Source organism: Rhineura floridana, chromosome 4 (genome assembly GCF_030035675.1).
Source record: "Rhineura floridana isolate rRhiFlo1 chromosome 4, rRhiFlo1.hap2, whole genome shotgun sequence".
Taxonomy (NCBI): domain Eukaryota; kingdom Metazoa; phylum Chordata; class Lepidosauria; order Squamata; family Rhineuridae; genus Rhineura; species Rhineura floridana.
Window position 1 is genome coordinate 159,812,455 of NC_084483.1, and position 27,344 is coordinate 159,839,798.

The following is a 27,344-nucleotide window of genomic DNA, read 5'->3' on the forward strand; positions in this document are numbered from 1 at the left end:
ATAACTCCATCTACGTACACCTCCCTGAGTTCCTTGGAGGAAACATAGGATATGAGGGAAATAAACAAATATGATTAACAAGTGCAGTCCCACAGAGCTCATTGATGCTTACTCCCAGGTAAATCGGTATAGAATTGCAGTGTAAAGTCGGTCATGGGCAGATGTTATAATCTACAGTCCATTGGCATCCAATTGAATTTGTGCATTTTTGCTTTCTTTTTTTCTATACTGCTTGTGCAAAATTGCCATTTTTAACTGTATGATGATGAAATGCTTCAAGAACCGTTATGGCTAAACAGCAGCATACATATACTGTACTATAAATGATATTTATTGGGAAGTAAATCTTCCCTGACTCCAGTTCTCACTTATTCCCAAACGAGCGTGCATTGGATTTAACAGCCTAGATAATCGCCGCAATCCTATTCAGCATTACTTGGAAGTAAGTCCCATGGTTCCACCAAAATACTGATGCGCACTTATTTCGGGAGCAAGCCCCATGGAACTAAGCCGGGGTGGGACTTAAACAAGGTTAGAAACGACGCCGGTGTCCTAAGAGGAACTTCCAGGTCGCGTCTCTCACACTTGACTGACTGACTTGAGGCGAAGTCCCCTCAGGGTAGAGGGAAGGCCCGAAGGCGAGGCTCAGGCGGAACCCGTCAGCCCTTGCATCCATGCGGAGCGCGTTGAGGCGAGTACGCTTGCGCGACGGCCCGAACACGTGGCTTGCTGCGGGGCCGATCGCCTGCCTGCTGGGAACAGAGAGGGCCGGGCTTGAAGTGAGCGCCATGGCGGCGGTGGCAGGAGCGGGGGTCTCGGCAGGAGACACAGCGTGCGGGGACGAGGCGGCCGCCTTCCAGACCCCCGTCTTCCTGGCAGGGACCCCGTGCGCCTTTTCCCCCCATGAGCAGCGCTTGCTAGCGCTCTCCGGGCCGGACGGGCGGCTCCGCGTGTGGGAGACGGCCAGCAGCCGCCTGCACCACGAGTACGTGCCCTCTGCCCATCTCAGCGCTGCCTGTACCTGCTTGGCTTGGGCGCCGCCGGGCGCCGGAGGAGGCCGCGCATCTATCACCAAGGTATTCTGGGGGTCGGCCCAGCTGCGATGGCGGCGGGGAACGGGATGAGGGTATGTCTGTGGGGGGAAGGCTGGGCCTCTCCTCCCCACCCCCGCTATGTGTTGAACTGCCTTCCTCACGCACGAGGGGGCGCTTGTCACTCCTCACGGGGGGAGGGGGGAGGAAAAGGAGAAGACCCCGCAAGAAATACACTTGGAAGTAGCAACAATCCATGCTTGGCCTCGTCTTCTCACGTGTGACTGGGCCCTTGGTGCTAAAGAGAAAGGAGCCCGGCCTCTTCCCGGTCGGCCACTCTTCGTTTTTATTTTTTTTTTGGGGGGGGAAGGTTCTGTAGTAGTGAGGGGGGTGTCTGTTTTTCTCTTCTCCCTTTCTCCTTTCCCAATTTGTCTTGGGGTTCTCTGTTGTGGCCCCATTCTGCACCAGAGCACTCTTGGGCCGCAGCTGTAGCACATGTGTGCCACTCTGGCTCTGCCCCGAGCCTATCGCATGGTGGCTGGGGGAAGGAAAAAGACTTGGAAACCTTGTTCGAAGTGAGTTTAATCTGCGCCACCAGGACAAAACACCCTCCCAACCCTGACTGAGGAACCTAAGGTGGGCCTGTAAAGGTAATTTGGGTCGCTCCCTCCCATTTTGGGTAGAATTCCAAGTTAGGAACATAGGACTTTATGGTAAGCCAGACCATAGATCTATCATAAATCCTCATTCTCTACAGTGGCTGGCAGTGGCTCTCTAGGTTTCAGGCGGGAGACTTTTGCAGCCCTACCTAGAGATTGAATTTGGGACTCTTTGCATGTAAAGCAAGTGCTTGTGCCCGATCTCAGTATTTCCTAAGTTCAATTCTTGATTCTGGGCCTGGTGCCGAGGGCTCAGTCTTGGATGGTGCATATGTATGTACATGAAGCCAGTTCCCCAAATGCTATACTGCTTTACTGTGACCATGAAATGACCCCCTCTCCCCAGATCAAGCTATGAAGGACTGGGCTTCATCATCCTTAATAGTTGGTAAAAGAAGGTGTGGAGCAGTTTTGGCCTACCCTCAGTGCACCCCACTACTCTATCCTGTACAAATGAATCCAAATGGAGGAATCTGGTCTTCCTGTAGGGATCTCTTTTATTGAGAGAGTTAGAAGTGGGAAGTGACAAGGGAGAATATTTGTGTATGCAGTGAGATTAGGGGAGTACTGCTGTCCTCTTAAGGGTGCAGTCCTATCTGTGCTTACTTGGGAGTACGTGCCATTAAGCTCAGTGGGACCTACTTTTAAGTCAAAATATAGAGAATTAGGTTGTTAGTTAAGAGAGCCTTGCTCAATTATTAAAGAAAAGAAGTGAGTAATTGAGGGTGATCCTTAGTGGACTGTGCTGAGTTTGTGCTCGTCAGTCTGTAAGTTGTAAAGGATCCTGTTGCCTTTACATCTCCAACTACTCTCAAGTCTGATCCTATGTATAGTGGCCTTCCTGCTCTTTTTTTTTTAAGTTTTGCTTTTGAAGGCTGGAGCCTTGTACTGTTAACAGCTTTCGTTTGCCATGGAGTGTAACTATTGTTCTATTTTAGCAAAATCTTAACGTTCAAATGTAAGTCCTATTAAGTTCAAGAAGATTTACTCCCAGATAAGTGTATAGGATTGCAGTCTTAGTATCCTAATTTACTATTTTATTTATAGCCTACCCTTTCTATTGGTCCATGGAGGATTCTAGTGACTTTACCACATTTCATCTATTAATTGTTTGTTGATGATCTCCATGGATCAGTAGCCTTGGAAGTTCTTTGTACTAATTCTGATATGTGAACAAATAAATAGAGGCAGCTACTACTATATAACCACAGCCTTCTTGGACTTAAAGAGAATGTCCTTTTTATCTTGGTTTTTTCAGCTTTCCAACAAACTTACTACTAGCCCTGTGGCAAGTAGAGCACAATTTTGAATGAGGAAAATTAATGCACATTTTTTCCCCAAAGGTCACATCATGGGTCACTGTCAGGTACAGACAAACTATTTCATCAACTTTGTTTCCATAGGAACCTTTTTAGCCACTTTTGGACAAAATGTTGCAAAACTCCTTTTACTGTATATAAAAAGGAGGAACTACTTGAGCCCATTCATATAGGTCACATAGTTTGAATATGGATGTTGATATGAATGTGTCCAAGCATAAAAATACTGGCATCACTATATTAAAAATATCGCTTGAAAGAATTCAGATGCTGAAACACCCTGTTCACATGTAGCTTACCTATATATACTTAGACCAACATGTATTAAAGGACTCTTCACATTGGGAGGTAAGGCTTGTTACCAAAACTGGGAGTGTCATAGATTAGTATGAAACAGGAAACATTCTTCCCAAACTGGGGCATTTTTCCAAAACTGGGGCATTCTGTGTTTAAGGGAATTTTATTTCCTCGGTTGGTATCCTGTTTGATCAGCATCTGAGAGTAGGTTGTTTTTACTTCAGGATCTTTACTTGATATTCCCTCTCTACTGAGATCTGAAACCTGTAAAATATTTTCTAGAAAACTTTGGTAGTCTGCAGAGAGGAACAAATCTAACAGTTTAGAGAACATTTATGCAAAAAAGCCAGATAGCCTTACATTTCTAACTTGATGGTGTTGGCTTTGAAATCAGTACTATTTTCAATATGATTCACTTACAACAGTGGTTCTTAACCTTTTTGGGGGTCACAGATGTCCTTGAGAATCTAATGAAACCTATGGTTCCCTATAAATAAATACAGTTTATTTCATTGCATTGGAAACTGTTTTTGTCTTTTGCACCTGGTTCATGAACCCATGAAGCCATGGACCACAGCTTAAGAACCCCTGACTTACAAGCTGAGTGTAGGGAAATAGAAAAAGGGGGGATAATGGAGGGTAGGGTTCAGACCCATGGTGCAATAGAGAGACCACTGTTTGCATGTAGCACAAAGCCAAAGCTTGGCTTACTGTAAACACATGTGCATGTGGGCTCCTGGAGAGGAGGTTATGGCTGCTGCACTCATCTCCTAGTGATGCTGCTGCTGCACTATCCAGGGCTTAAACCATGGTTTGGCTTAGCATGTTGCCCAAACTCAGGCTTGTTGTTTGTCTCACTTAAGACAAACCACAAGCTATAAATCAAGAACAAATCTTGGGTACAGATTGTGGTTTGTAGCAAGACAAACCATGACCCTGTTTTGGATGACATACTAAGCCAAAACATGGCTTAGCCTTGGATAGCATGGCAGCAGCAGGACTTGGGGAAGAGTGCAGTGGCTACAAGTTTCTCTCTGGGTACCCACACATTCATGCTAAGCCATTATTTGGCTTAGCATTACATGTGAACTGAGCCAGAGAGAGGAGACAACATGCATGCTGCAGTATGGCGGAGAAGGTGTACTGGGGGATTAATAAAGAGGCTTGGAGTGACCCAAAAAGAGAAGAGAGGGTCCTGTAGGGTGCAACAGAAAAAGGAAGCAAACAAATAACTGGTTAAAATAATTTAAACTGTAGCAAAAATGATTGTCCCTTGTTAACATAGCAAGACAACCCTCCTGAGTTAATGAAAATGTAAAGGTGGCAGTTAAGAATGACAGTGCCTGTTAGTTGATATTAACTCTTCCTGTGGCTTTAGGTGAATAACAGAAGGCAGAAACAAAAGGGAACAAGCACCAAACTGAAGTCAGGAAGGAGCACCAGACCCTGTCTCTCCTTCCTGACTTAGGTGAATAACACCATTTTTGAGTTGTCTTGACTTTTCCCATCAATAAAATGAAGATAGTGTCTTTTTCCTTATGTGGCTGGGAGAGAAAGTTTGCAGAATACTTTTAGCCTGCTTTGGAGAAGAGAACAAAATGTTTGTTTTTGAATTTATTCTTTGAAAATGGAAGCTCCATATATGCCCTTACTGAAATAAAGACAACAAATATACTGAGTTTAACCTGTCACGTTTGAGCAAAAAAGTATGTAAAGCAGGAGCTTGCCTTTGTTCTGGGTTTTCTTTAAAAAAATGAAGATTTTAAATTCATGCCTGTTCATATTTGAACAAACTTGGTAGCCAACATGGTGACCTCCTGGTGTTGTTGAACTACAACTCCCATCAGCTCCAGCCAGCATAGCCAGTGGTCAGGGTTGATGGGAGTTGTACAGCTTAGTCTAGAGGAATACCACATTGTCTACCCCTGATTTGACCTGTTAACCTCTCATTTAATATAGCCAACCAAACTATTGCTCTTCTTACTTGTATCTCTTTATAGGAAGGCCCTCAGAGAAAGAAGAGGAAATCTGAAGCTGTAGAAGCAGGTGAACGGTTAGATCTTTTGGCTATTGGTACTGCAGCTGGCAGCATTTTATTATACAGCACAATAAAAGGAGAATTACAGAGTAAACTAGTAAGTATTACTTGCACCATAATTACTTTTCTGCAACTAGAATAAATAGTATTTTTGCATTGTTTTTACTAGACTAACTTGATCATGCTTCATTTAAAATGATTTAAGCATTGGTGTAGTTAGCAAATGATTTAATAATACCTGCAAGAATATCCTAGAAACCTCAAATGCCTGTGTTTCTGATGAAATATATGATGAAAGTTAACATAATAAATTATCCTAATTTTATACTCAAAAGAATCTATGGTAATGCTCCAGGATCCCCTTTGTAAAATGCTTCAGTGAGAATCTGAAAAGTTAACAAGAAAAGAGAGAGTAGAATTAAGACACATCTCTTGTATGAGTAGAGATATTGAATATGAGAGAGATCAGGATAGAGGTACTTAAAATAACAATAAAAAACAAGGGTAATAGACAAATTGGGCTCCTTTTGGAAGTAAGGGTGGGATCTAAATAGTAATAAATAAGAAGAAAAAGCCTCCAAAGTGCACAGTTGGTTGATGCCTTATGATCATCATCATCTTTTTAATAACAAATTCAACAAAGAAGAAAAAGGAAAAGCAAAGAAAAAAGGCAGGGGGAAAAACATAATAACAAACAGCACTGTCAGCTCACATTAAGCATATGATAACCATCAGTACATCCATCTGAAATTCAACATGCAAGGCTGCAATTCAATACACACTTACCTGGGAGTAAGTCCCATTGAATCCAGTGGAGCTTGCTTCTGAGTAGACATGTATTGGATTGCAGTCTAAGTCAATGTAAGTTCTCCAACTTGATGTCAAAATAAGTATCCATACAAGATTGGTGTTAATAGAAAATATGTTCAAATGTAGCGAGAGTGGTGTGGTCCTCAGACCATTTGGCAATAGATGATGGGTGTTTATCCCTCCAGAAGAACAAGTCTCTTACCGACTGTAAGGGCTTGCAAAGTCTACTTTCGTTGTCCTGCCGTTAGTCCGCATTCCACAGGAATATAATTTAAAAATACGTGAACACCTGCAAATATCAAAGAATTGGCCAGTACAAAATTGAAATGGACAACAACGTCAGACCAGGGTGATGCCTTTATTAGGACCAACCAAAAGAGTCAGAAGACTTCCAATTTCTTTAGAATTTTTCATCAGGCAAGATGTTATGAGAGGTGGTGGGGTGGGATAGTTGGGTGAGGAAAATAAACAAAAAAGTGGGAAAATTAGACTGGATATTATAGCCATGAGGTCTCCTCACAGATTGCCTACAACCTAAATCTTAGAGTTAAAGTCCTCTCAGCTGCTGAGATATCAGGTTACATACTTGGGATTCTGGGATGAAGAAGAAAAATGGCCGCTGTCCCCATTTTACCCCTTATCTTGTGTAACATCTTGCCTGATGAGTTCTGGAGAACTTAATATTTTCTGAGCCATTTGTTCTTTTAATAGGGAGTGATTGCTTACCTTTTTTAAAAATACAGAATTTGAATAGCCCTTTGTTCCAAAGAGGATAGCAAATGAAAGTACATATTGAGCTCAAAAAACTACATAAATTCCTGTAATGTAAGTGACTATTAAGAGCCAAACTATGAGTGTCAATGGCAAACCCATGTATTTAAACAATGGTTTGCATCAGTTGTGTAGAAAGTTGGGGTGGAGGTCTGCTTCTAGCAGTAACAGGCATGTGAGTGAGGAATCCAGAGGTGTTGCCCTGCCCTAAACTTACATCTCCAGTTTGTCCCAACTTTTCACTGATATCCTGTGTGTGCTCTGGGTAAAGAGAAGGGTTGTGGGAGAAAAGTAGTGGGTGCAATAAGAGTTATGCACTTCTCACCCACATCCCCCTTTTGCTGTTTAAAATGTTTCATCTCCTTCTGTATGATGGATCTTGTTTAAACACATCTGTCTGCTGCTGCGATAACTAGTTTGGCCCTGTCTAAGAAAGCTGTGTTTTGTGCTGCTTTGTCCTATGCATCAAGTTACTGGGAGTGATTGAGAGGGAACAGACTATTTCATAAGAGCCCCGATGACAAATGTTATATCATCCTAGTTTCAAACAGTGCAGAAAAAGTACTAAAATGACCACAGAAGAGTAACATAGATTGCTGTTACCCTACTAAGGAAGTGATATTGCATGCTAATAACTTTTTTCTTTTCATTCAGAGTGGTCATGACAATAAAATAAACTGTGTACGATGGCACCAAAACAATGGTTGCTTATATAGTTGTTCAGATGACAAACATATTGTGGAATGGAACACACAGACATGCAAAGTGAAATGGTAAGCCTGACTTAAAAACAGCTGCTATGTGGCAAAATATATTGCCACATTTGGTATTCAGATATAAGACTTCAGAGGTTTAAGATACTGGAAGCTTTTGTTGGATGCAATACTAATTACCATTTAAAGAAAAAAGTTGATGTATTTTCTGAAGCAGGTGATTTCCTTTTAGCTGTGGTGTGTGCAGTAAGAATTTTCATTAAAGTTGGGAAGCTTGTAGCAATCAAATTGGTGCCTGCGGTATGGAGAGTAGGCTGCTTTGCAGGTACAAGGATTTCTCCTTTAGAGCATTCTGTGAGTTATGTTAGTTATACTCAGGAAACCCTTTCAATGTAGAGAACACTAGATAAAAATCATAGGTATAGGAGAGATGAGATGCTGCAGGTGCTTAGAGAAATTTACAGCTGTGCAGTGATAAGATCAATACTGATACTATTACAGTAGTGAATCTGATTTTATTTCAGTGATAGCTCCATTAATGCATTCCTACTTTAAAGTTTCTTACAGAAAAATATAAACCACAGGGGCTGTGAATTTGTTTTGGTTATTAATATTTTATTGAAGTACACTTTCTGAAAATAAAAACAAACTTAATATGAGACTCTCTGTGTTGGTCAAGTTGTTCATTTGGAGAAAAGGAATATTGCTTCCTTGGTGATCTCTTCTAGCACTTTAAGTGGTTGAGCTTCTGCAAGAAATTGGTTTCTTCCTAAACTAAAGTATATATTATTCAGAATATGAAAGCCTTATGCAGGTGTTCACACCTTACACATAAGCAAGCTGCCTTCCTCTTCTGTGCCCAGTTTAACATTCACATGTTGTACATGGCATGTTTGTTAACATACAAATGCCCAGAGATCAGTTATGCAGGTGTGTCTTGGGCTGTTATAAATGTGAAGGCCAACACTTGGGTGAGTTGGGCTAGCACAGTCCTGATGAGCCCTACATAGGGCAAGAATAGGCATTCATCACATTTTTTTCTTAGTGGCTTGTGATAATTTCTAATGCTTCTGTTTCTTGAGGTTTATCCAGTGAATCAAGCAGGGCTGTGGAGTCAGTACGCCAAACCTTCAACTCCGACTCCTCTATTTTTCTACTGTCTGACTCCAATTCCACCCAGAATTGCTTCCAACTCCACAGCCCTGGAAAGGGCTGTAAATGTCTTTTTAAATTGGAAGCTCTCGTAGGAGCATTTTTATCGCTGCCTGAACATGCGCTGATCTTGGCATCACAGCATTTGTCTTCATCTGGGTCCTGTCATACACTGACACACAAAATATTTTCCATCTTGAGTTATGGTGAAATGCTCAGATATAGCTGACTTCATGGGAAGCTTCTTTGACATTGTGAATTTATACTTAAAAAAATTTGTCAATCAAAATTTATTTTGAAGTCGTAGTTGGTACATTTCTACCGACTCTTGACTCCACCCAAAATTGCTTACGACTCCACAGCCCTGGAATGAAGTATCAATATATTGAGTGGTAGATAACTTAAGAGAACAGGACAACTTAAGAGAACATGACATCTGTCCTCTTAACTTGTTTGCTCTCCCTTTCCCCAACCCCCTATCATACAGGAGAGGCATGCTTATCTTTCAGCATCCTTGCATGTTGATTTATGTTACATTTTTTCCATGGGCACAAGGCTCTTAAATTCAATGCCTTTCACCGATACCAGTACATTAAAATCATTGCAAACGTTGCCCAAGAAAAAATTCAAATGCTTGGCTTCTGCTTCCCTTAGCGCATCTAACATACTTAAACCAGTATTTAATGTTGCAGAATTCTGTATTTTCCTACGTTTCCTAATTTTCCCCCTTCTTGTCATGGTATGTGCTCATTGTAAGGTTGTACTCACTGTTGTTGTTCCCATTCTTTTCTAACTTCCTAGCAAATGGAAAGGAGATAACAGCAGTGTGAGTTCACTGTGCATCAGTCCTGATGGTAAGATGCTTCTTTCAGCTGGTCGATCTATCAAATTGTGGGACCTGGAGACCAAGGAAGTCTACAGAGTAAGTATTTGTTTGGAGCAGGGTGGAATATAGGGAAGATTGCTAACTTCTTTATCCGAGATGAGTTGCTTCACCTGATCTTGTGTAAGTAATATAATGTAAGATGTTCAGACTGCTGGTAGTTTGCTGTGATGATACTCTTAAAATGTGGTTTCGACTGGCTGACAGTTGAATGAGGACAAGAAATTCCTTGGCTGTGTCTGAGCGCTCCCAGCAGCCTCTTCACCAAACTTCATCTGAGTTACAAAAGGCATAGACTTGTATCCAGTGGTGTCCCTCTGCTGTCAGAAGGCTCTTTGATCCAGTAGAAGTCTCTGACAACTCTTACTCCTGGAAGCGTCTACTTGATTTTGTGGGGCCTCCCAACCTTAGGAAGAGTCTTTGGTGTGCTGCTAGAGGAAGGTGGGGGCAGGGAAGTTAGCTTCCACCAATCCTTATGTATGCAGTGCATGCACACACAAAAACCTCTATCAGTCTTTCCCAATCTTTGGGACTCCAGATGATGCTGGACTGCAATTCCCATCATTCCAGACCATTGGCCATACTGGCTGTGGCTAATGGGAGTTGTAGTCCAACAACATCTGGGGACCCAAAGGTTGGGAAAGGCTGCTGTAGATCTGGCTATATTGTTTTAGTTAAAAGAAAACATATATAAGAAGAGCCCTGCTAGATCGACCAAAAGCCTATCTTTTCTAGCATTCTGCTTCCCACAGTGGCCAGCCAGGTGCCTCTAGGAAGCCCATAAGCAGGAGATGAGCAAAATAACTGCCTCTGATCCTGGAGGAGGGGCGGGACATGAATTAAATAAATAAATAGTATACAGCCATCATAAATAGTAGCCAGTGATAATTTTATAATCCATGACTTTGTCTAATCCCATTTTCCATATGAGGCTGGCCATCACTGTGGGTCTTAGCTCCACCTATCGTGCAAAGGCAAGAATGTTTTTGAAGTCAAGACTAGGAGCGTCAAGCTCCTCCCACTCTCCAGTTCATTCTTGCCTTCGTACGAACAAGTTTGAAATTCTATAGCGTAGCTTTAGCTAAGTTTCTGTGTTTTTTGTCGCTGTATTTGTCCTTCTAAATTGGTTGCCAGTGTAGCACAACAGATTTAACTTATATACAGTTGCATTGAACAACTCAACCTTGTTTCTTTTTAGTTATGTGTCTTAATGATATATTGAAATCTACCTAAGGAATTATTAAATGAGGGATATCCTGAGACCTAGATGTTTGTAGCACACTGACAGATGATTACCCTGTACATATTTTTTCTGTTTTGTAATACACTTCCTGGGAAAAATTGATTCCATTACGCACAGAAGTGCAATACCTCTGAACAAATGAGACTGACAAGCAATCTCTGTCCCACCCACCCCAAGATGTAATGCATTATTAGGCAAAACCAGTATATAATGTTTCCCACTACTCTCAGGGACCTCTTTGGTTGTTGAGCCTGACACCTTTTAAATGTTACCTTCTTTGGAAGCTCTGTGGAAAGATTAATATAATTACCCTTATGGGAAGAATAATAGACTGGAGAAATATAAATCAATAACATCGTGTGATCCTGATCTAATGTATTGAAATGGATTCTTAAAATAACTTGTTCAATCTCACATAGGGAATTACATTCTATCTGGGGGTAGAAAATTCATTATCAGTTTCCCTCTTCGTTTATCCCAAGCACAAATAACTCCTGCTGCAGTATAAAAGCTTACTTTTATTGAATTTAAAAGTGGCTTTCTTTAATACTTGCTGCCTTTCATCTTAATCCTAAATTTATTCCCTAGTACAAAAATTCCATTGATTTTGGTGGAACTGGTTTCTAACAATTGTTAGAATTGGGGTGTAGAACAGATCTTCATCTTAACATTTTTTAATTAGATTTCATTTCAATTTTTTTGTTTCCAGCATTTCACAGGACATTCTACATCAGTATCAACTCTTATGTTTATCACAGTACGCCCTCCCAATGAGAATCAACCCTTTGATGGAATTACAGGGCTGTATTTCCTATCTGGAGCAGTGCATGACCGGTTACTCAGTGTTTGGTAGGTAGCTTTCCCCATAATGATCAGTGTTGTCATTGTACCCCAAAACATGAAATTAAACTCCATGATCAAAAATGTGGGTTTTGGATTGTTTCAGTGAACAGATATAATGAAAAATGTGGCTCTCACTCCTTGACAATTCAGTGTAGAAAGAAATTTCCGGGATTCTGAATATGTACTTGTATTACATTATGATACAGTTAACTTATTCTTTTTGTCTTTATCTTTGTGAAGCTGGAACTTTCCTAGATTGCCCCCCCATCTTCTTCAGTATCATTCTTTTTGTATTGTTTTAAAATTTGCTATTGTATTTTAAGGCAGGTGAGATCAGACAGGAAAGAAAGGAATGCTGTAATGAGTTTCATGGTTACAGATGAACCAATCCATATCGATCTGACAATATCAGAAAGCAAAGAGGAGGTATGGCTTATGTTCTCAGTATTTATTTTTTGATACCAGTTTACGGAAACTATTCTGGCTCGGAACTGATCTATTTTATGCAACTATCCGGATAAATTAAGAATCAGTAATTTAAAAAAAAATTAAATCATGTTTAAGTGGAAAGTATGTATGCAGTGGATTATATTTAATGTTAGTCATACTCAGAGTAGACCCATTGAAATCAATGGACTTAAGTAACCTAAGTCCATTAATTTCACAGCATCTACTCTGAGTGTGACTTAGTTGGCTATCGCCCACTCTCTTAAAATAAATTGTAACCTTAAGTACATTGAGTTAAAGACTTCTTTTATGTGAAAAAGAGCCATGGGATGGGAAATAGTTGCATAAGTATTATAAAAGATACATGAATTCATGTATCATTTGTTACATGTTGTGTGGACTTTCCCTCTTACTGGACTCTGGGATTAGCATGTGATCAGTCAGGAGAGGCCATCTTTTGTACATCCAGGAACATGTATGGAGCCCATACGGCCCCTCAGATACCTAAGCTTTGCAGTAGGTTCTTTAGCTATGATGATTTACAACTCCTAAATGGGTTCAGAGGAGGGCAATGAGAATGATCAGGGGACTGGAAACAAAGCCCTAAGAGGAGAAACAGAAAGAATTGGACATGTTTAGCCTTGGGAAGAGAAGACACGGGAGTTATGATAGCACTGTTTAATTATTTGAAAGGTTGTCCTACAAAGGAGGGCCAGGAACACTTCTGAATCATCCCAGAGTGCACGACATGGAATAATGGGCTCAAATTAGAGAAAGCCAGATTTTGACTGAGCATCAGGAAAAACGTCCGAACTGTTAGTGGTACGACAACAGAACCAATTGCAGGGCGGAGGGGCCCCCTCCAACACTGGAGACATTCAAGAGGCAGCTGGCAGCCACCTGTCGGGAAGTTTATTTATTATTTTATTTATATCCCGCCCTTCCTCCCAGTAGGAGCCAAGGGCGGCTCCTTATAAGTTGGATTCCTGCATTGAGCAGGGGGTTGGACCTGATGACCTTATAGGCCCCTTCCAACTCTACTACTCTGTGATTCAATAAACAAGTAGTATGGACACTCCATCTTATTGAGCAACACTATTGGTAACTACCAGCACTAGCTCTGGATAGTTTTACAGTCTGATCCCAGGACCGTTTTTCTCATTTTGTTTGATGGGACTAATTTGGAAGTAGATGTGCATATGATTGTAGCCTTTGCCTTCAAGTGATCTTGCTTAGCATCCTTACATGTGTACAGAGTGCCAAATAGTAATATATTTGTTCTCTTAAGGACATAGACCTATTACAATCAATAGGTTAGCCATGGCTAATCTATTGATTTCATTGGGTCTACGCTTGGAATGACTTTAGTCTGGATCCAACCCAGTATTTTTAACATTTTTAGCAATTGCTTAGTATGTTTGTGCATTCAGGAAATGTGATTTCAAAATGGAAAACTTAATTTAAATCAATATTTTTGTGTGTAATTTTAAATAAGTTGTCTTTATTTTAAAGTTATCTGTGCTGAGTATGATAAACATGTATAAAAGTAGGGAAAGTACTGTCTGAATATTGAGTATGGTAGTCTTTTTGAACTGATGATGGATACATTCTTTTCAGCCAGTCACGTTAGCAGCTGTATGCAGAGATGGACAATTGCACTTATTTGAACAAGTCTTGAATGGGTGAGTTGGTATTTAAATGCAGGCACATATTAATATTGATCTTGTGTTGAATATTAGGCAGGCACCATCTCTGCTATCTTTTCGGCGCTTTTTGAAGACTTTCCTCTTTCAACAAGCCTTTTAGGTTGAGACCTATCCCAGTCTGCTTAATAAGTTTTTTAATAATGCTTTTAACCCTTTTTTAAAGTTTTTTTTAATGTTTTTAAAGCTGTTTTGTTTAAATTTATTTTAAGATCTGTTTTTATGATGTTTTAAAGTGTTTTCAGCGCTTTGTTTGCGGCCCTGGGCTCCTGCTGGGAGGAAGGGCGGGATACAAATTAAATAATAAATAAATAAATAAAAGCGCAGAAGAGAGTAGTGAGGCAAATCTTTGTAGCAAAAAGGTTCTATTTGGAAGTTTCTGAAACTATCTTTTAATGCAGCCCAGCATTTCTGTGCATGCCCACACTCTTAGAATGTTGTCTTTGATAGCAATCCTTCAGTTGTATTACTTGAAATGCTTTCAGTGGCTGAAGCAGATGACTGTGAAAGTGGTTGGGCACTTACTAATGATCATTTTAGGCAAGTCTAACTTGCTGTTGCTTGTCAGCAAAATGGCAAACTTGGCACATGATAGCCATAGTTCTCAGTTAGTTCATGTTGACTTCTATCATCTGCAGCAGTAGTGCTTTGAGGCAGTTTTGTAGATGGCATACCATCTGAAGAATTTGGTTGGCTACTTAATGGCTGGTTCTGGCAAGATAAACTAGCCCAGAATAATTTTTTTATGAAGGGTGGTGTACAGATGACTTTAATTCTTAACATAATTCAGTACTGAGCTCAGTGTGTATTTTACATAATTGCTTTGGTGTGTGACAGCCACTATTGGAAAGCAGCTCAGATTGACAATAATCAGTAGCTGCCTTGTGCTTTGAGAGGTCATGAAGCTAGCTAAATATTTTACAGTTAATCTGTTTTTAACATACTCCTTTCTTTGCAGGTCCTGCAAAAAACCCTTGACATCAAAATGTACAATCCAGGTAGCAACATCTGGAGAAGATAGTGATTCCACACCAAAGCCCATCCCTATTCTAGCAGCTGCAATTTGTTCAGATAAAGAATCATTGCTGCTTGTATATGGAAACTCCTTACATCCTGTCTTTGAGAGAGTGGTATGTAAAGCTTTTTACAATCTCTGAAGCTGATATCATGCTTTAGAATTTAAATTAAAAATTCTCTCAGTTGAGGTGATTGCTACTTATGCTGTGCTTTGTCCAATACTCCTTGTAATATTTCAGGAAAGCTTGGTCTTAGCTTTATTTGCTTTAGAATCTAGCATTCCATATACCCTCTTGTTTTTGTAATAAATCAATATTTGTTGTATTGTTTCCGTCCCCTGCTGAAAACCTTTTTGTTTAGGCAAAATAGGTACTCAGATATGTAAAGCTGACATGCATATGAACAGGTGATTTTCTTGTTTTGATAATGTGTATTTCCAACTACTGATATAATTCATATTTGAATTTTTTTAGCTCAGCTTGTTTTTAATTTCTGACTTTTACAGATGTTTTAAAGTATATTATGTTTTATGTAAATTAATGTTTTTGACAATTAAGCTGTATACAAATATTATTAAATAAAGATACTCCAATTGGAATTAAAACCTTGTTGGCCTAGTTTATATTATCATAAATTGCTTGATTGGGATTAACGGACAACCTGAATAGCTTTTGTTCAGGAGTATGTCCCACTATTTAAACTACTTGCATGCTGTGATTAAAACCTATTACCAACCTGTGAAGGCACTGAAATGTGTTTTTGTGTCTCCTCTTCTCCCCCCCCCAACCCATTACAGACTATAAATACGACAGAACCGCATATATGCTTAGTAAGGGATATTCAGAAAACCCTGACACTTAAAACAGAAATGGCTATAACAAAGGTGAGATTGAAATCTTATTTCATTTTTTAAGAAATCGTTTTCTTCTAACTGAGATGTTAACTATGATAAGATATATAGAGTAAAAATGGCAAGTGCATGATGGCATACCAGAATGTCTTTTTTTAATATACTAATGTTTCTTTACAGGAAGATGAGTAGAATCTAATTTTAGTCATTAGAATAGCTCTAGCATACACATTTCAGTTCTGCTATGTATATGTTTAAATTGAGGATCCTGGGTTTAGGTACATAACGATAAATATCTATATCTTAAGAATGCCCATGAGATTGTAACATGTTCAGTTTCTTGGTACTTTATCCACTTGCATGGTGGCATCATGGGCAAATGTAAGCTTTCGACAAATAAACTATAGGGCTTCTGCTATACCAACCACAGAGAAAAGGAAAGTTTAAGGATCCTCAGGTATGCTGTGATGATCTCCATCTTGGTTTCGCTTATCACTGAATTCCAATGATGACATATTTCTCTTGGCTGTCTGAGCATACCTAGCGGATGGAAAGGAATTCATATGTGTGATATGGGCATGTCTCTTTATTCTAGGACCCTTTATAATTAGGATCCAAACAAAACTGACCAAAAGGCTAGACTCATTGTAAGTAGGATAGTTTCTTCAAAGCATACAATGAGCAGTGAGCAGTGTTATTTGAGTCAAACTAATGCTGCAGTCAGCATATTTGGGAGTAAGCCCCATGGAAATTGTTGTGGTTTACTTCTGAGCAGACATGCATAATATTGTCCTGTAGCTAGTGAAAAATATGTAAGTTCTGTTTTTGTTATGTTTCTGGTGCTGTTTGCTTATTCTGGTGCTTATTCTGCTAACTGTCTGTGTACAAATTTAGCAGGCATAGTGCCACTGACTCAGTTTATGACCTTCAGAGAAAATACAGAGATCTGTGAAAATGCAGACGTCTCACTGATGAATCTGTATAAATTATCAAGAATGGTTTAGGTATAATATTGCCTCTTTGTGCACAAGGTCCTACCCTGTTTTCACTTGTGTTCTGCAAAGAATAACTAAGTAAGCAAACTCATGTTACGCTAACTATATCATCCCCAAATATTTACTCATCCCAAGTTTTGGGACATGACTTGTGTCCATTAAGTCATATCCTTTAATTTCAGTGGGGCTACTTTGGATATGACTGCTTTAGGATATAACCCTGTGTTACTCTTTCATATAAGCATAGTGAAACCTTCCTCTTGAGTATATGTACACCTCTGTTGTAATTTGCATAAAATATATCTATGTGTAAATCCTCAGCATAATGTATTTTCTTATGAGAATTGGTTAGACTGACTTTATCTAAATCATAGGCTACACATTGGAAATATTTCCTAGTATTGATATTATACATATTTTATCAGTCCTGTCCTTCAGTAGAGAGCTGCAGCTCTCTGTGATGCTGCTCTTCCACATTTTTATTAATGACTTGGATGAAGAGGTACAGGGAGTGCTTATCAAATTTGCAGGTGATACAAAATTGAGAGGGATAGCTAATGCCTTGGAGGACAGAAACAAAATTCTTGATAGGCTACAGCATTGGGCTGAAAACAACAGAATGAAATTTAACAGAGATAAGTGCAAAGTTTTACACTTAGGAAAAAAGAAACCAAATGCACAATTATAAGATGGGGGATACTTGGCTCAGCAATAACTGCAGGCGAGAAGGATCTTGGAATTGTCATTGATCACAAGCTGAATATGAGCCAACAGTGTGATGTGACTGCAAAAAAGACAAATGCTATTTTAGGCTGGATTAACAAAAGTGTAGTTTCCAGATCACATAATTCCAGTTCCCTACTGGTTAGGCCTCATCTTGAGTACTGTGTCCAGTTCTGGACACCACACTTTAAGAAGGATGCGGACAAACTGGAAGGCATTCAGATGAGGGCTACAAGGATGATCGGGACTGGAAACAAAGCCCTATGAGGAGAGACTGAAAGAACTGTGCATGTTTAGCCTGGAGAAGAGGAGACTGAGGGGAGATAATCTGCAGCTATTGTTTATTGATAGCACTCTTCAAGTACATGAAAGGTTGTCACACAGAGGAAGGCCAGGATCTCTTTTTGATCATCCCAGAGTGCAGGACATGGAATAATGGGCTCAAGGTACAGGAAGCTAGGTTTCAACTGAAGATCAGGATACACTTCCTAACTGTTAGAGTGGTATGACAATGGAAGCAATTACCTAGGAAGGTGGTGGGCTCTCCAACATTGGAGACATTGAAGAGGCAGCTGGACAGCCGCCTACTGGGTTTGCTTTCAGTTTGATTCCTGCATTGAGCAGGGAAATGAACTCTATGGCCTTATAGGCCCCTTCTAAGTCTACTCTTCTATGATGCTAGTTGTTTGAACCATAGAGATCCTCAATCTTACAGTAAATTGCATCAGTATTGTGGGGCTTTCCCTACTGTTTGTTCCTTTAACTCAAGATTTATATTGTGTCTCCTTAGAATTTTAGGGTGAGATCAGGGTAATGGGTGCTCACTTGTGCAACTTTCTCTTCTTCCTCTTGTAGCCCCTTGCACCCCCCCCAAAATCCTCTCCAGAGCGGCATGCAAGGATCTGGAAGGAGAAGAGAACCTGGAAATCCTGTTATGCAAGCAGATTTCCATTGTACAAATGGGTGGACAGACAGTTACAATCTTCATACAGGCAGAATAAATCAAATCAATCAAATTTTATTATGTGGTCACAGACCCAATATACAAATCGATTAGATAGGCGTTCTATAAAACATACAAAATAAATATAAATAACAATATAACTTTAAAATGAGGCATTGTGGAACAGTCTTCCCGATGAGGTGCGCCTGGCGCCGACGCTACTATCTTTTCGGTGCCAGGTGAAAACATTTTTATACTCCCAGGCATTTTAAAGTGTATTTTAACAGTATTTCACTATCATTCTGTATTTTGGACGTTGTTTGGTTCTTTTATTGTTTGTTTGTTTTTGGTTCTTGATTTATTGTATTTATTGTACTTATACACTGTGCTTGTTTTATCCTTTATGTACACCGCCCAGAGAGCCTTCGGGCTTAGGGCGGTATATAAATTAAATTAAATAAATAAATAAAATAAATAAAATAAATTGGTATTTAAGAGGACCATCTTGCGTATATTTTGGATTGAATTAAACTTGGCTACTAACTCTGTGGTCGATTGGTTTGTATCGGCCAACAGATATTTCAGATAACAATCCGCAGACCTACCAGGCAAGCTTTCCATAATAGGGTGTAAGAATCTGGAACGTTCGTTGTTATAAAAGTTACAAACAAAGAAAACATGGGCCAGTGATTCAGCGTCAGTGTTCCTACAGGGACATAACCGATTTACATAGGGAAAAGAAAATGAGGGAAGGCCATATGAGTTTTCGCTACCTTGTTGTAAGAATACAAAAGAAAATCACATGGGCAATTGTCATGCTCTTACTGGCCTTTGATGTCTCCATCAGCATGTGATGCAAGGAGCGATCAGCCTACATAGCTTTTATCTGTGTTAAGATCCTTACTGGGAGAAGGGACTGAAGAGATTGCCTCTCCCTAGCAACTGCCCATTGAATCTTAGGACAGTATAGTGTACAGCTCTGTCCACAATAATCACTATAGTATATGCCTCTAATAGAGGTGTGAGAAATTATTGAGGCAGTTAACTGATAATTTCATGGCAGTAGTTCTGTCTGCACACCTGGCTAATGTTTGGTTCCATTAATAAAGGTTTTCCATCCCTGAGGTATAAGAGATTTCAACAGGTCAACTGGATTAAAAAAATTAGAGTGCATTTTTAAGACAGCCATAAAATTAATTTTTGGGTATTAACCTCATAGCTTTGCTTCCTGGTAAGTATCTTGTTTCCATTATTCCTTTTCTTGCCAGCCTCTACTATCTTACTTAGCTGACTCCAGTCATGATGACAATCCAACTCCTTTCTCCATGCAGAGAGGTTCATAGAATTTAGGGAAAGGAACTCACTCTCTTTTACACTTCACACAGCAAGGCTGCTTTATAGGATTATCGATGACCAGTTTGCTCTTAAGTTACTTTGTGCAATTGTGAATAAAGCTTCAATCCTGTGGAGAACATTAATTGAGAACTTTCCTCGAAGATTGTTTAAGTATCACTAGCTAGCTACCAGGGTGTCTTCTGTAAAAGAATAGTGGGTTTCAAGTGAAGTAGCTGTCATGCAAATTAAGTTTGAACAAGATTGAAATTATTGCTTAGAATATTGAAGGCAGTTGCACTTGGACACATGCAGACTTCTCTCTCTCTCTTTTTTTTTTTAAAGGTAAAAACTCCCATAATCAATTCAGAAGTCAAAACGCTAGTGCCTGGAATTCCTGGACATAGTGCAGCTATCAAATCTACATTTCGTGAAGAGAAAATTGCAAATAAAAGGAAATCTACTACAGCTGGTAAAGAGGTAAATTGGTGTTTGAACAGTACAATCACCCATTTATTATTGTACAAGTTCACATTGTGGAGGAGTATTAACCTCAGATTTTTGTTTAGTGCGCTTATTTTTCAAATTGTGTTCTGGGGCTCCTTGCAGTTTCTCAGGAAGGAGACCAGATCTAGTGAACCGGTTTTCCTGAAAGACAACTCTCCCCCCTCCCTTTTGCTGGTCTTTGTAATGTACAGTTCTCCAGAGGAGTGTTGGGTGTGTTCGAGGGTACATTCTCAGTTCACAGTGGGTGATGGTGAGGCACACCATGCCTGGTCAGCACGCCATGTAAACAAAATATGTACCTGTGAAGGAATAAAAGTGTTCAGCCGTTTCAATTGTGAGGAAATGCTTGTTTTCTGTTTTTAAGTGATGGTTCTGACCAGGAGGTTCAAGTGTTCACAGGGAGGGGGTCAAACGTTCAACCCAAGAAATTGAAAGAAAATGTAAAGACATTAGAAGGGGGGGAGGGGAAGCTAAAGGCTGGTGGTGGTGGAGGGGAGAGAAACCAATAAAACTATGAGTCACAAACTGATACAGCATTCTAGTAGCCTTATGATTAGCAAATAGTTGGAAGGGGAAAAGGAGATTTTGTACATAAGCAAAGCTGGTAAATAGGGAGTTAACAGTATTTCAGTTCTCTCTCTCTCTCTGTAATACTTTAAGAGAGCTGGAACACTGGAAGTTAGTACTGGGGGAGCATGGCAGAAGAAGGGAGTTAGAACTGCAAGTGGGCCAGAAGCTGAACGGAGGGCTGGAAATAAGTAATGGTTTGATTAAGGAAACAGTTTGGTTTTAACTGGACACATTTTCCTGTTACCTTTATATTTTGCTCCAGTGAACAACTGTTCAGATTGTTAAAGTAGTTCTTTTAACATCTTTTCGAAAGCTTAACCTTACATAAAACAGAGTTTGTTTTTATTTAAGTCCAAATGTGTCTGAGGTGTTATTACTCAGGTAGCAATAATATGGTGGCAGGTAGCAGTAATAAGGCTATTGCTAGCTGGGAGGTGAATGCCTCCCAGCCCTTCCATACTGCATCTGCTCCTGGAGAACTGCAGCTTGCTGAGGAGCCAGAAGCCTCACCCTGGAGAGAGCAGCTGTCAGAACTTTGCCATCCTTGTAGTTGCTTCCAGGGGGAAGCTTGCTGTGTGGGGTCTGGGTTGCGGATGGCAGTTGTGTTTGTGGTGAGAGCACAAACGCAAGTCATGAACATATATAGTGTAATTTATGGTGTGCCTGGGTTTTTGTTATTTTATATTTTCATTTATTGTATTGTATTGTACTTTAGAATTTATATTTACTGCAACTTTATTATATTTTCTTCTGTATTATTCTGTTCGCTGCTTTGAGATCCTTGTCCAAAAGCAATATACAAATAAACCAGTGAATGAAAAATGCACGAATTCACCCCACACCTAGCAGTCTACCCAGTACAGAGATTTGACTCGGGGTGCAAGGGTGACTTTGAATAGTTAGAGTGCTGTTTTGTGGGGGTGGTGAGGGTCCTGTACTGGTTATATACATTTGTGGGCCATATGAAGGAAGTTTCCTGTCTAGAAAATGGGGCAGCTCCATGAAATAGAGAATATCCATGAGCCTTAAGAAAGGTTGTTTCTAGCTCAATTAGTGAGCAAAAGAAGCAAAATTAACTTCTTTGCTGAATGGGTAATATGTTTTCTATATTTATAGATTGCTAAAGTTACTAGAACAGCAACATGTTCTGCCTCAAGAGGAAGCAGTCCTCAAAACAAGGGCAATATGATGTTTTTATTTATTTTATTTAAAACAAAATTGAATGCCCCCTTTAGGAGGAAACACAAAAGAAAATACAAAAAAACCCCACAAAAGACAAAAACAAGTAGTTCTGTACTTGCTTAGGCTTGAACATCAATTGCAACTCAGTCTGGAGATGTCAGACCTTGCCTCAGTTACCCATGCACTAATCGTGCCCAAGCTGGAATACCATGTTTTCTACATGGCGCTGCCTTTAAAGACTGTTTGGATACTTCAGCTAGGGCAACCACCTGAGTGCTGGTTGGATGCTAGATGGCTGGATTTGGGAAAGGGCTGTAGCTCAGTGGTAAAACATCTGCCTTGCATGCAGAAGGTCTAAGGTTCAGTGCCCAGCATCTCCAGGTAGCGCTGGGAGTGATTCCCTGTCTGAAACCCTGGAGAGCCACTGCCAGTCAGTGTAGACCACTGTTCTTCAACTTTGGGTCTCCAGCTTGGCCAATGGACAAGGGCGATGGGAGTTGTAATCCAAAAACATCTGGGGACCCAAGGTTGAAGAACAGTAGTGCAGACAGTGCTGAGCTTGATCGACTGTTGAGACTGGTTCAGTTCAAGGCAGCCTCCTATGATGATATGACACCAATACTGTACCAGCTTCACTAGTTGCCAGTGCATTTCCAAGCCCAGTTTAAACTGTTGGCTTCAATTTTTATAGGAAGGTCAGCTAACCTTTTTGGGCTCAAGCATCGCATCGCCAAGGGATTTGGCCTCACAGTGGGTGGCATCAAAAAGCACTAAAAAGCTTAATTATGAGGATGTTGCTCTATATGCGATGGCCCTTGCTTTTCAGATAACAGTAAATTTGTTGTTTGTTGTATAGGAGAGCATTGAAGACCGCCTCGGTGCAATGGATATTGATGTGACAAAAGTGAAACAGTCGTCAGGAGGCCTTCCACAGACAGACAATTTTGCAGTGCTTTTAGTTCAGGGTTTGGAAAGCAGCGATCCTGGAATACTAAATGTAAGTAAAAAGTGTGTTGTGAGTAGGGAGGACACCTTATAGGACAAAATAGCCAAAAATTATTTATTATGTTTTGTGTGTTGCTTTGTTACATGTTCGTAAACTACCCAGGAAGCTCTACTGAAAGCTGTCGTAGAAATAATTTAAGGGTTTCTTTGTTTTATTGTCTTCATGCCTGATGATATAACAGGCTAGTTGCCTCGTGCTAAGAGCTGCAACCATGATTGATAAACAGTGGGTTGTATCATACTCAGAGGAGACCCATTGGAAATTGGGATTGAGAACCAATATGTCTTCATGTGTAAGTGCACATGTCTCCCAGTCAGAGCATGGAATGCTGGCAGTGACTGTTGGAAGGGGGAAAACAGATGTGATGGGGAGTGGCTGGAAATCTGAATAGAAGTGTTCTACAGTGCAGTGTTGCAGGTACCACTTCCTTATATTTCTGATGTTCAGGCTGTGATGTCTGTTGCTTACATAGCCACAATGGAACCCCAAAGTTTGTAGAAGTACAAAAAACCTTTGGGGGGGGAAATGGCCCTATGAGGACTAGTCTGCTCAGTGGCCCCAGAATGCTGTCACCAGTGCTGCCTGTGCATGAGCATACCCCCCAGTACACCCTCAAAATGTGCTCTGGAGAGTTGGGGGATATTCTGGAGCAGATTTTGGGAATGCATTGCAGTGATTCATAGTGCAGGACACAGAATAATGGGCTCAAGTTAGAGGAAGCCAGATTTCCCATGAGCATCAGGAAAAACTTCCTAACTGGTAGAGGGATATGACAATGGAACCAATGACCTAGGGAGTTCGTGGGCTCTACAACACTGGAGGCATTCAAGAGGCAGCTGGAAAGTCACCTGTCAGGTATGCTTTAATTTGGATTCTTGCATTGAGCAGGGGGTTGGACTCAATGGCCTTTTAAGCACCTTCCAACTCTACAATTCTGTGATTCTAAGCAGAAGTGTGATTGTGCGATATTGTATTCTGCCCTAGCTGGCTTTGAATTTGACCTAGAATTAGGAGTGAGCAGTCAAGTGGCCAAGTTTGCTGATGACACTAAATTGTTCAGGGTTGTTAAAACAAAAAGGGATTGCGAAAAGCTCCAAAAAGACCTCTCCAAACTGAGTGAATGGGCGGAAAAATGGCAAATGCAATTCAATATAAACAAGTGTAAAATTATGCATATTGGAGCAAAAAATCTGAATTTCACATATATGCTCATGGGGTCTGAACTGGCGGTGACCGACCAGGAGAGAGACCTCGGGGTTGTAGTGGACAGCACGATGAAAATGTCGACCCAGTGTGCGGCAGCTGTGAAAAAGGCAAATTCCATGCTAGCGATAATTAGGAAAGGTATTGAAAATAAAACAGCCGATATCATAATGCCGTTGTATAAATCTATGGTGCGGCCGCATTTGGAATACTGTGTACAGTTCTGGTCGCCTCATCTCAAAAAGGATATTATAGAGTTGGAAAAGGTTCAGAAGAGGGCAACCAGAATGATCAAGGGGATGGAGCGACTCCCTTACGAGGAAAGGTTGCAGCATTTGGGGCTTTTTAGTTTAGAGAAAAGGCGGGTCAGAGGAGACATGATAGAAGTGTATAAAATGATGCATGGCATTGAGAAAGTGGATAGAGAAAAGTTCTTCTCCCTCTCTCATAATACTAGAACTCGTGGACATTCCAAGAAGCTGAATGTTGGAAGATTCAGGACAGACAAAAGGAAGTACTTCTTTACTCAGCGCATAGTTAAACTATGGAATTTGCTCCCACAAGATGCAGTAATGGCCACCAGCTTGGACGGCTTTAAAAGAAGATTAGACAAATTCATGGAGGACGGGGCTATCAATGGCTACTAGCCGTGATGGCTGTGCTGTGCCACCCTAGTCAGAGGCAGCATGCTTCTGAAAACCAGTTGCCGGAAGCCTCAGGAGGGGAGAGTGTTCTTGCACTCAGGTCCTGCTTGCGGGCTTCCCCCAGGCACCTGGTTGGCCACTGTGAGAACAGGATGCTGGACTAGATGGGCCACTGGCCTGATCCAGCAGGCTCTTCTTATGTTCTTATATGTGAGGGTGAATAGAATACAGTGTTGTAGAGGAGTGGTTCCCAACCTTTTTTCCCCAAGGGCCACTCAAAAATTGCTGGCGGACCATGGAATGTTGTAGCAATTGTAATGTGCTGTGTTAAGATAATATATTATTGTAAATTGTATTTTATTGCTTGTATTTCTCATATGTTATATTTTATTGTATTTTGTAGAATTCAGATTGTAATACAATAAAATACAGTATAAAGATACAAGCAATAAAATACAATTAAAAATCAAATGTAAATATTAAATGTGATGGATATGCCGTCTACTGTCTTCAGCCACAAATCCACAGTCATGCCGTGGAATACCTGAATGAAACCTTCAGGCTGCTGGTGATTCACAGATCACAATTTGGGCACTCCTGTTGTAGAGGAGGGCATGGCTAACAAGTTGAATAGGCAACTGGACCACTCCACGTTGTAACATTTTGTTGTAGGTCCACTAATTTTTGCACTTTTCTCCTTCTCTAACATGTGAAGTGATGACTAGCCCAAGGTCATCTGATCTTCATGGCTGAGGGGGTCTTTGAACTTTGACCTCGCCAATTGAATTTCATTGTGCTATTCAATATGCCACTGGCTACTGATTCAAAGCTTTCTTGGTGCCAAGCTTAAGCTGATAATATGGTTCTTTCACTGTTCCCTTCTCCTCACACCCCTTAACAGAAAGTGCTTCAAGCCAGGAAGGAAGCAGTGATAAAGAAAACAGTAGCCAGAATGCCTGTGTATGCTGTCATTCCACTGTTGCATGAGGTAAGAAATCTTTTATTATAATTTATTATAATATCAGCATTATACAGGAATGGTATGCCTGTGGCTCAGTTCATATGAAATTGGGTAGCCTTTGGTTCTCCAAACTTGTGCTTTGCCAGGCCAAAGCCAGCCAGGCTGTGTATCGTAGAACAGCAGTTTCTTGTCCCATGAAATCTGCAGCACCAAAGTGAAATAATTCTGAAAAATGGGACCTGACAGCATCTGACACGAATCGCCATGCAGGTAATGCATTTTGCCAGATGTGAACGCAGTTCATTCTATAATTCCAACGTGAATGGCTGCCATGACTTGCTTAGTTAAGGATGGTGCCCCTGTGTCACTTGACAGAAGTTAAGTTGTTCAGACTAGTAAAGAACAGTGACTTACTGTTTGAAATAGAAGTGTAGAGGCCAAGCAGGGGTTTGTACATGAATTGCAGCATGTTGTTCTGAATGCGCACATTGGCTTTTATTTTCATAGCCCTTGAACACGGAAACATCACATCACATTGTAACTTTGATTTCCCTCTCCCCTTTAAAAAGGGATACATGCATTGCTTTGAATTTTAAATGTGTATTGGATTTCATTCTGCTATCTCAGTGTCCAACAGTATTAGTGCAATATAAACTAATTTGCTGGATAGACTGGTAATTAAACCAAAGGCTCATTTGGCTCAGCCAAGTGTAAATGTAAGAGATAAAGTCTGAAAACAGCTTTTACCCAGTGGACGATCTTTCATTCAGCTGATGTTGATAGACGAGGTTTCCGACCTTGTTTTCCATGTAGTATTGTATATTCTGCGTTTTGTTTGTTTTTGTACCCCGGTAACAACACTATGCTATAAACAACTTTATTTTTTTTTATTTTTTTACAATAATTTTTATTCAAATTTTCATAAAACATAGAAAACAAAATCATAAAACATTCAAAGACAAAACAAAACAAAACAAAAATGATTAAACAAAAAAAAATAAAATGTTGACTTCCCATTTGTCACATATCAAATCAGTTATAAGTCTACAATATATAACAATCCTGTCTCTTAAATCATATTATAAAATCACTTTCCTCCAGTAGTTATCTTAATTAATCATCAAATCTCATAAACATTACTTTATTCTTTCCACAAAAAGTCAAAGAGAGGTTTCAATTCTTTAAGAAATATATCTATCAATTTTTCTCCAAATAAACATGTCAATTAATCCATCTCGTTAATAATTATAATAATCTTATTGTCATAACCATAGTCCAAATAAACATTTCGATTAATCCATCTCATCAGAATCTGTTAGGTCCAATACTTTCAATAGCCATTATTCCATTATCCCTATTAGTTCCATCTTCCATCTTCAATAGTCCTGTTAAGTCCAATAATTTCAGTGTCCAATCTTCCATTATCAGTATTCCATAATAATCTTGCTGTTGTAGCCATAGTCATATAATAAGAGTCTGATGGGAATTTCCTCTATCCCAAA

General features: G+C 40.1%; 1 protein-coding gene and 2 non-coding genes across 3 annotated transcripts in view; all 3 read left to right on the top strand.

Annotated features, from left to right (window-relative positions):
• The first annotated feature begins 530 nt into the window (after positions 1 to 530).
• Positions 531 to 27,344, top strand: part of WDR43 (WD repeat domain 43) — a 52,373-nt gene continuing 25,559 nt past the window's right edge. The window contains exons 1-12 of the mRNA XM_061624959.1: positions 531 to 1,076; positions 5,307 to 5,441; positions 7,580 to 7,698; positions 9,592 to 9,712; positions 11,626 to 11,765; positions 12,083 to 12,185; positions 13,824 to 13,888; positions 14,868 to 15,039; positions 15,723 to 15,809; positions 20,115 to 20,249; positions 22,885 to 23,025; positions 25,783 to 25,869. Coding sequence (XP_061480943.1) covers positions 675 to 1,076; positions 5,307 to 5,441; positions 7,580 to 7,698; positions 9,592 to 9,712; positions 11,626 to 11,765; positions 12,083 to 12,185; positions 13,824 to 13,888; positions 14,868 to 15,039; positions 15,723 to 15,809; positions 20,115 to 20,249; positions 22,885 to 23,025; positions 25,783 to 25,869 — 1,707 coding nt within the window. The 5' untranslated portion in view covers positions 531 to 674. The remainder of the gene's footprint in view (positions 1,077 to 5,306; positions 5,442 to 7,579; positions 7,699 to 9,591; positions 9,713 to 11,625; positions 11,766 to 12,082; positions 12,186 to 13,823; positions 13,889 to 14,867; positions 15,040 to 15,722; positions 15,810 to 20,114; positions 20,250 to 22,884; positions 23,026 to 25,782; positions 25,870 to 27,344) is intronic.
• On the top strand, positions 9,836 to 9,920 carry LOC133384746 (small nucleolar RNA SNORD53/SNORD92). Its single transcript, XR_009762676.1, has one exon. It is a non-coding gene; the product is annotated as a small nucleolar RNA SNORD53/SNORD92 (small nucleolar RNA).
• Positions 16,236 to 16,314, top strand: LOC133384745 (small nucleolar RNA SNORD53/SNORD92). The gene has a single exon (XR_009762674.1). It is a non-coding gene; the product is annotated as a small nucleolar RNA SNORD53/SNORD92 (small nucleolar RNA).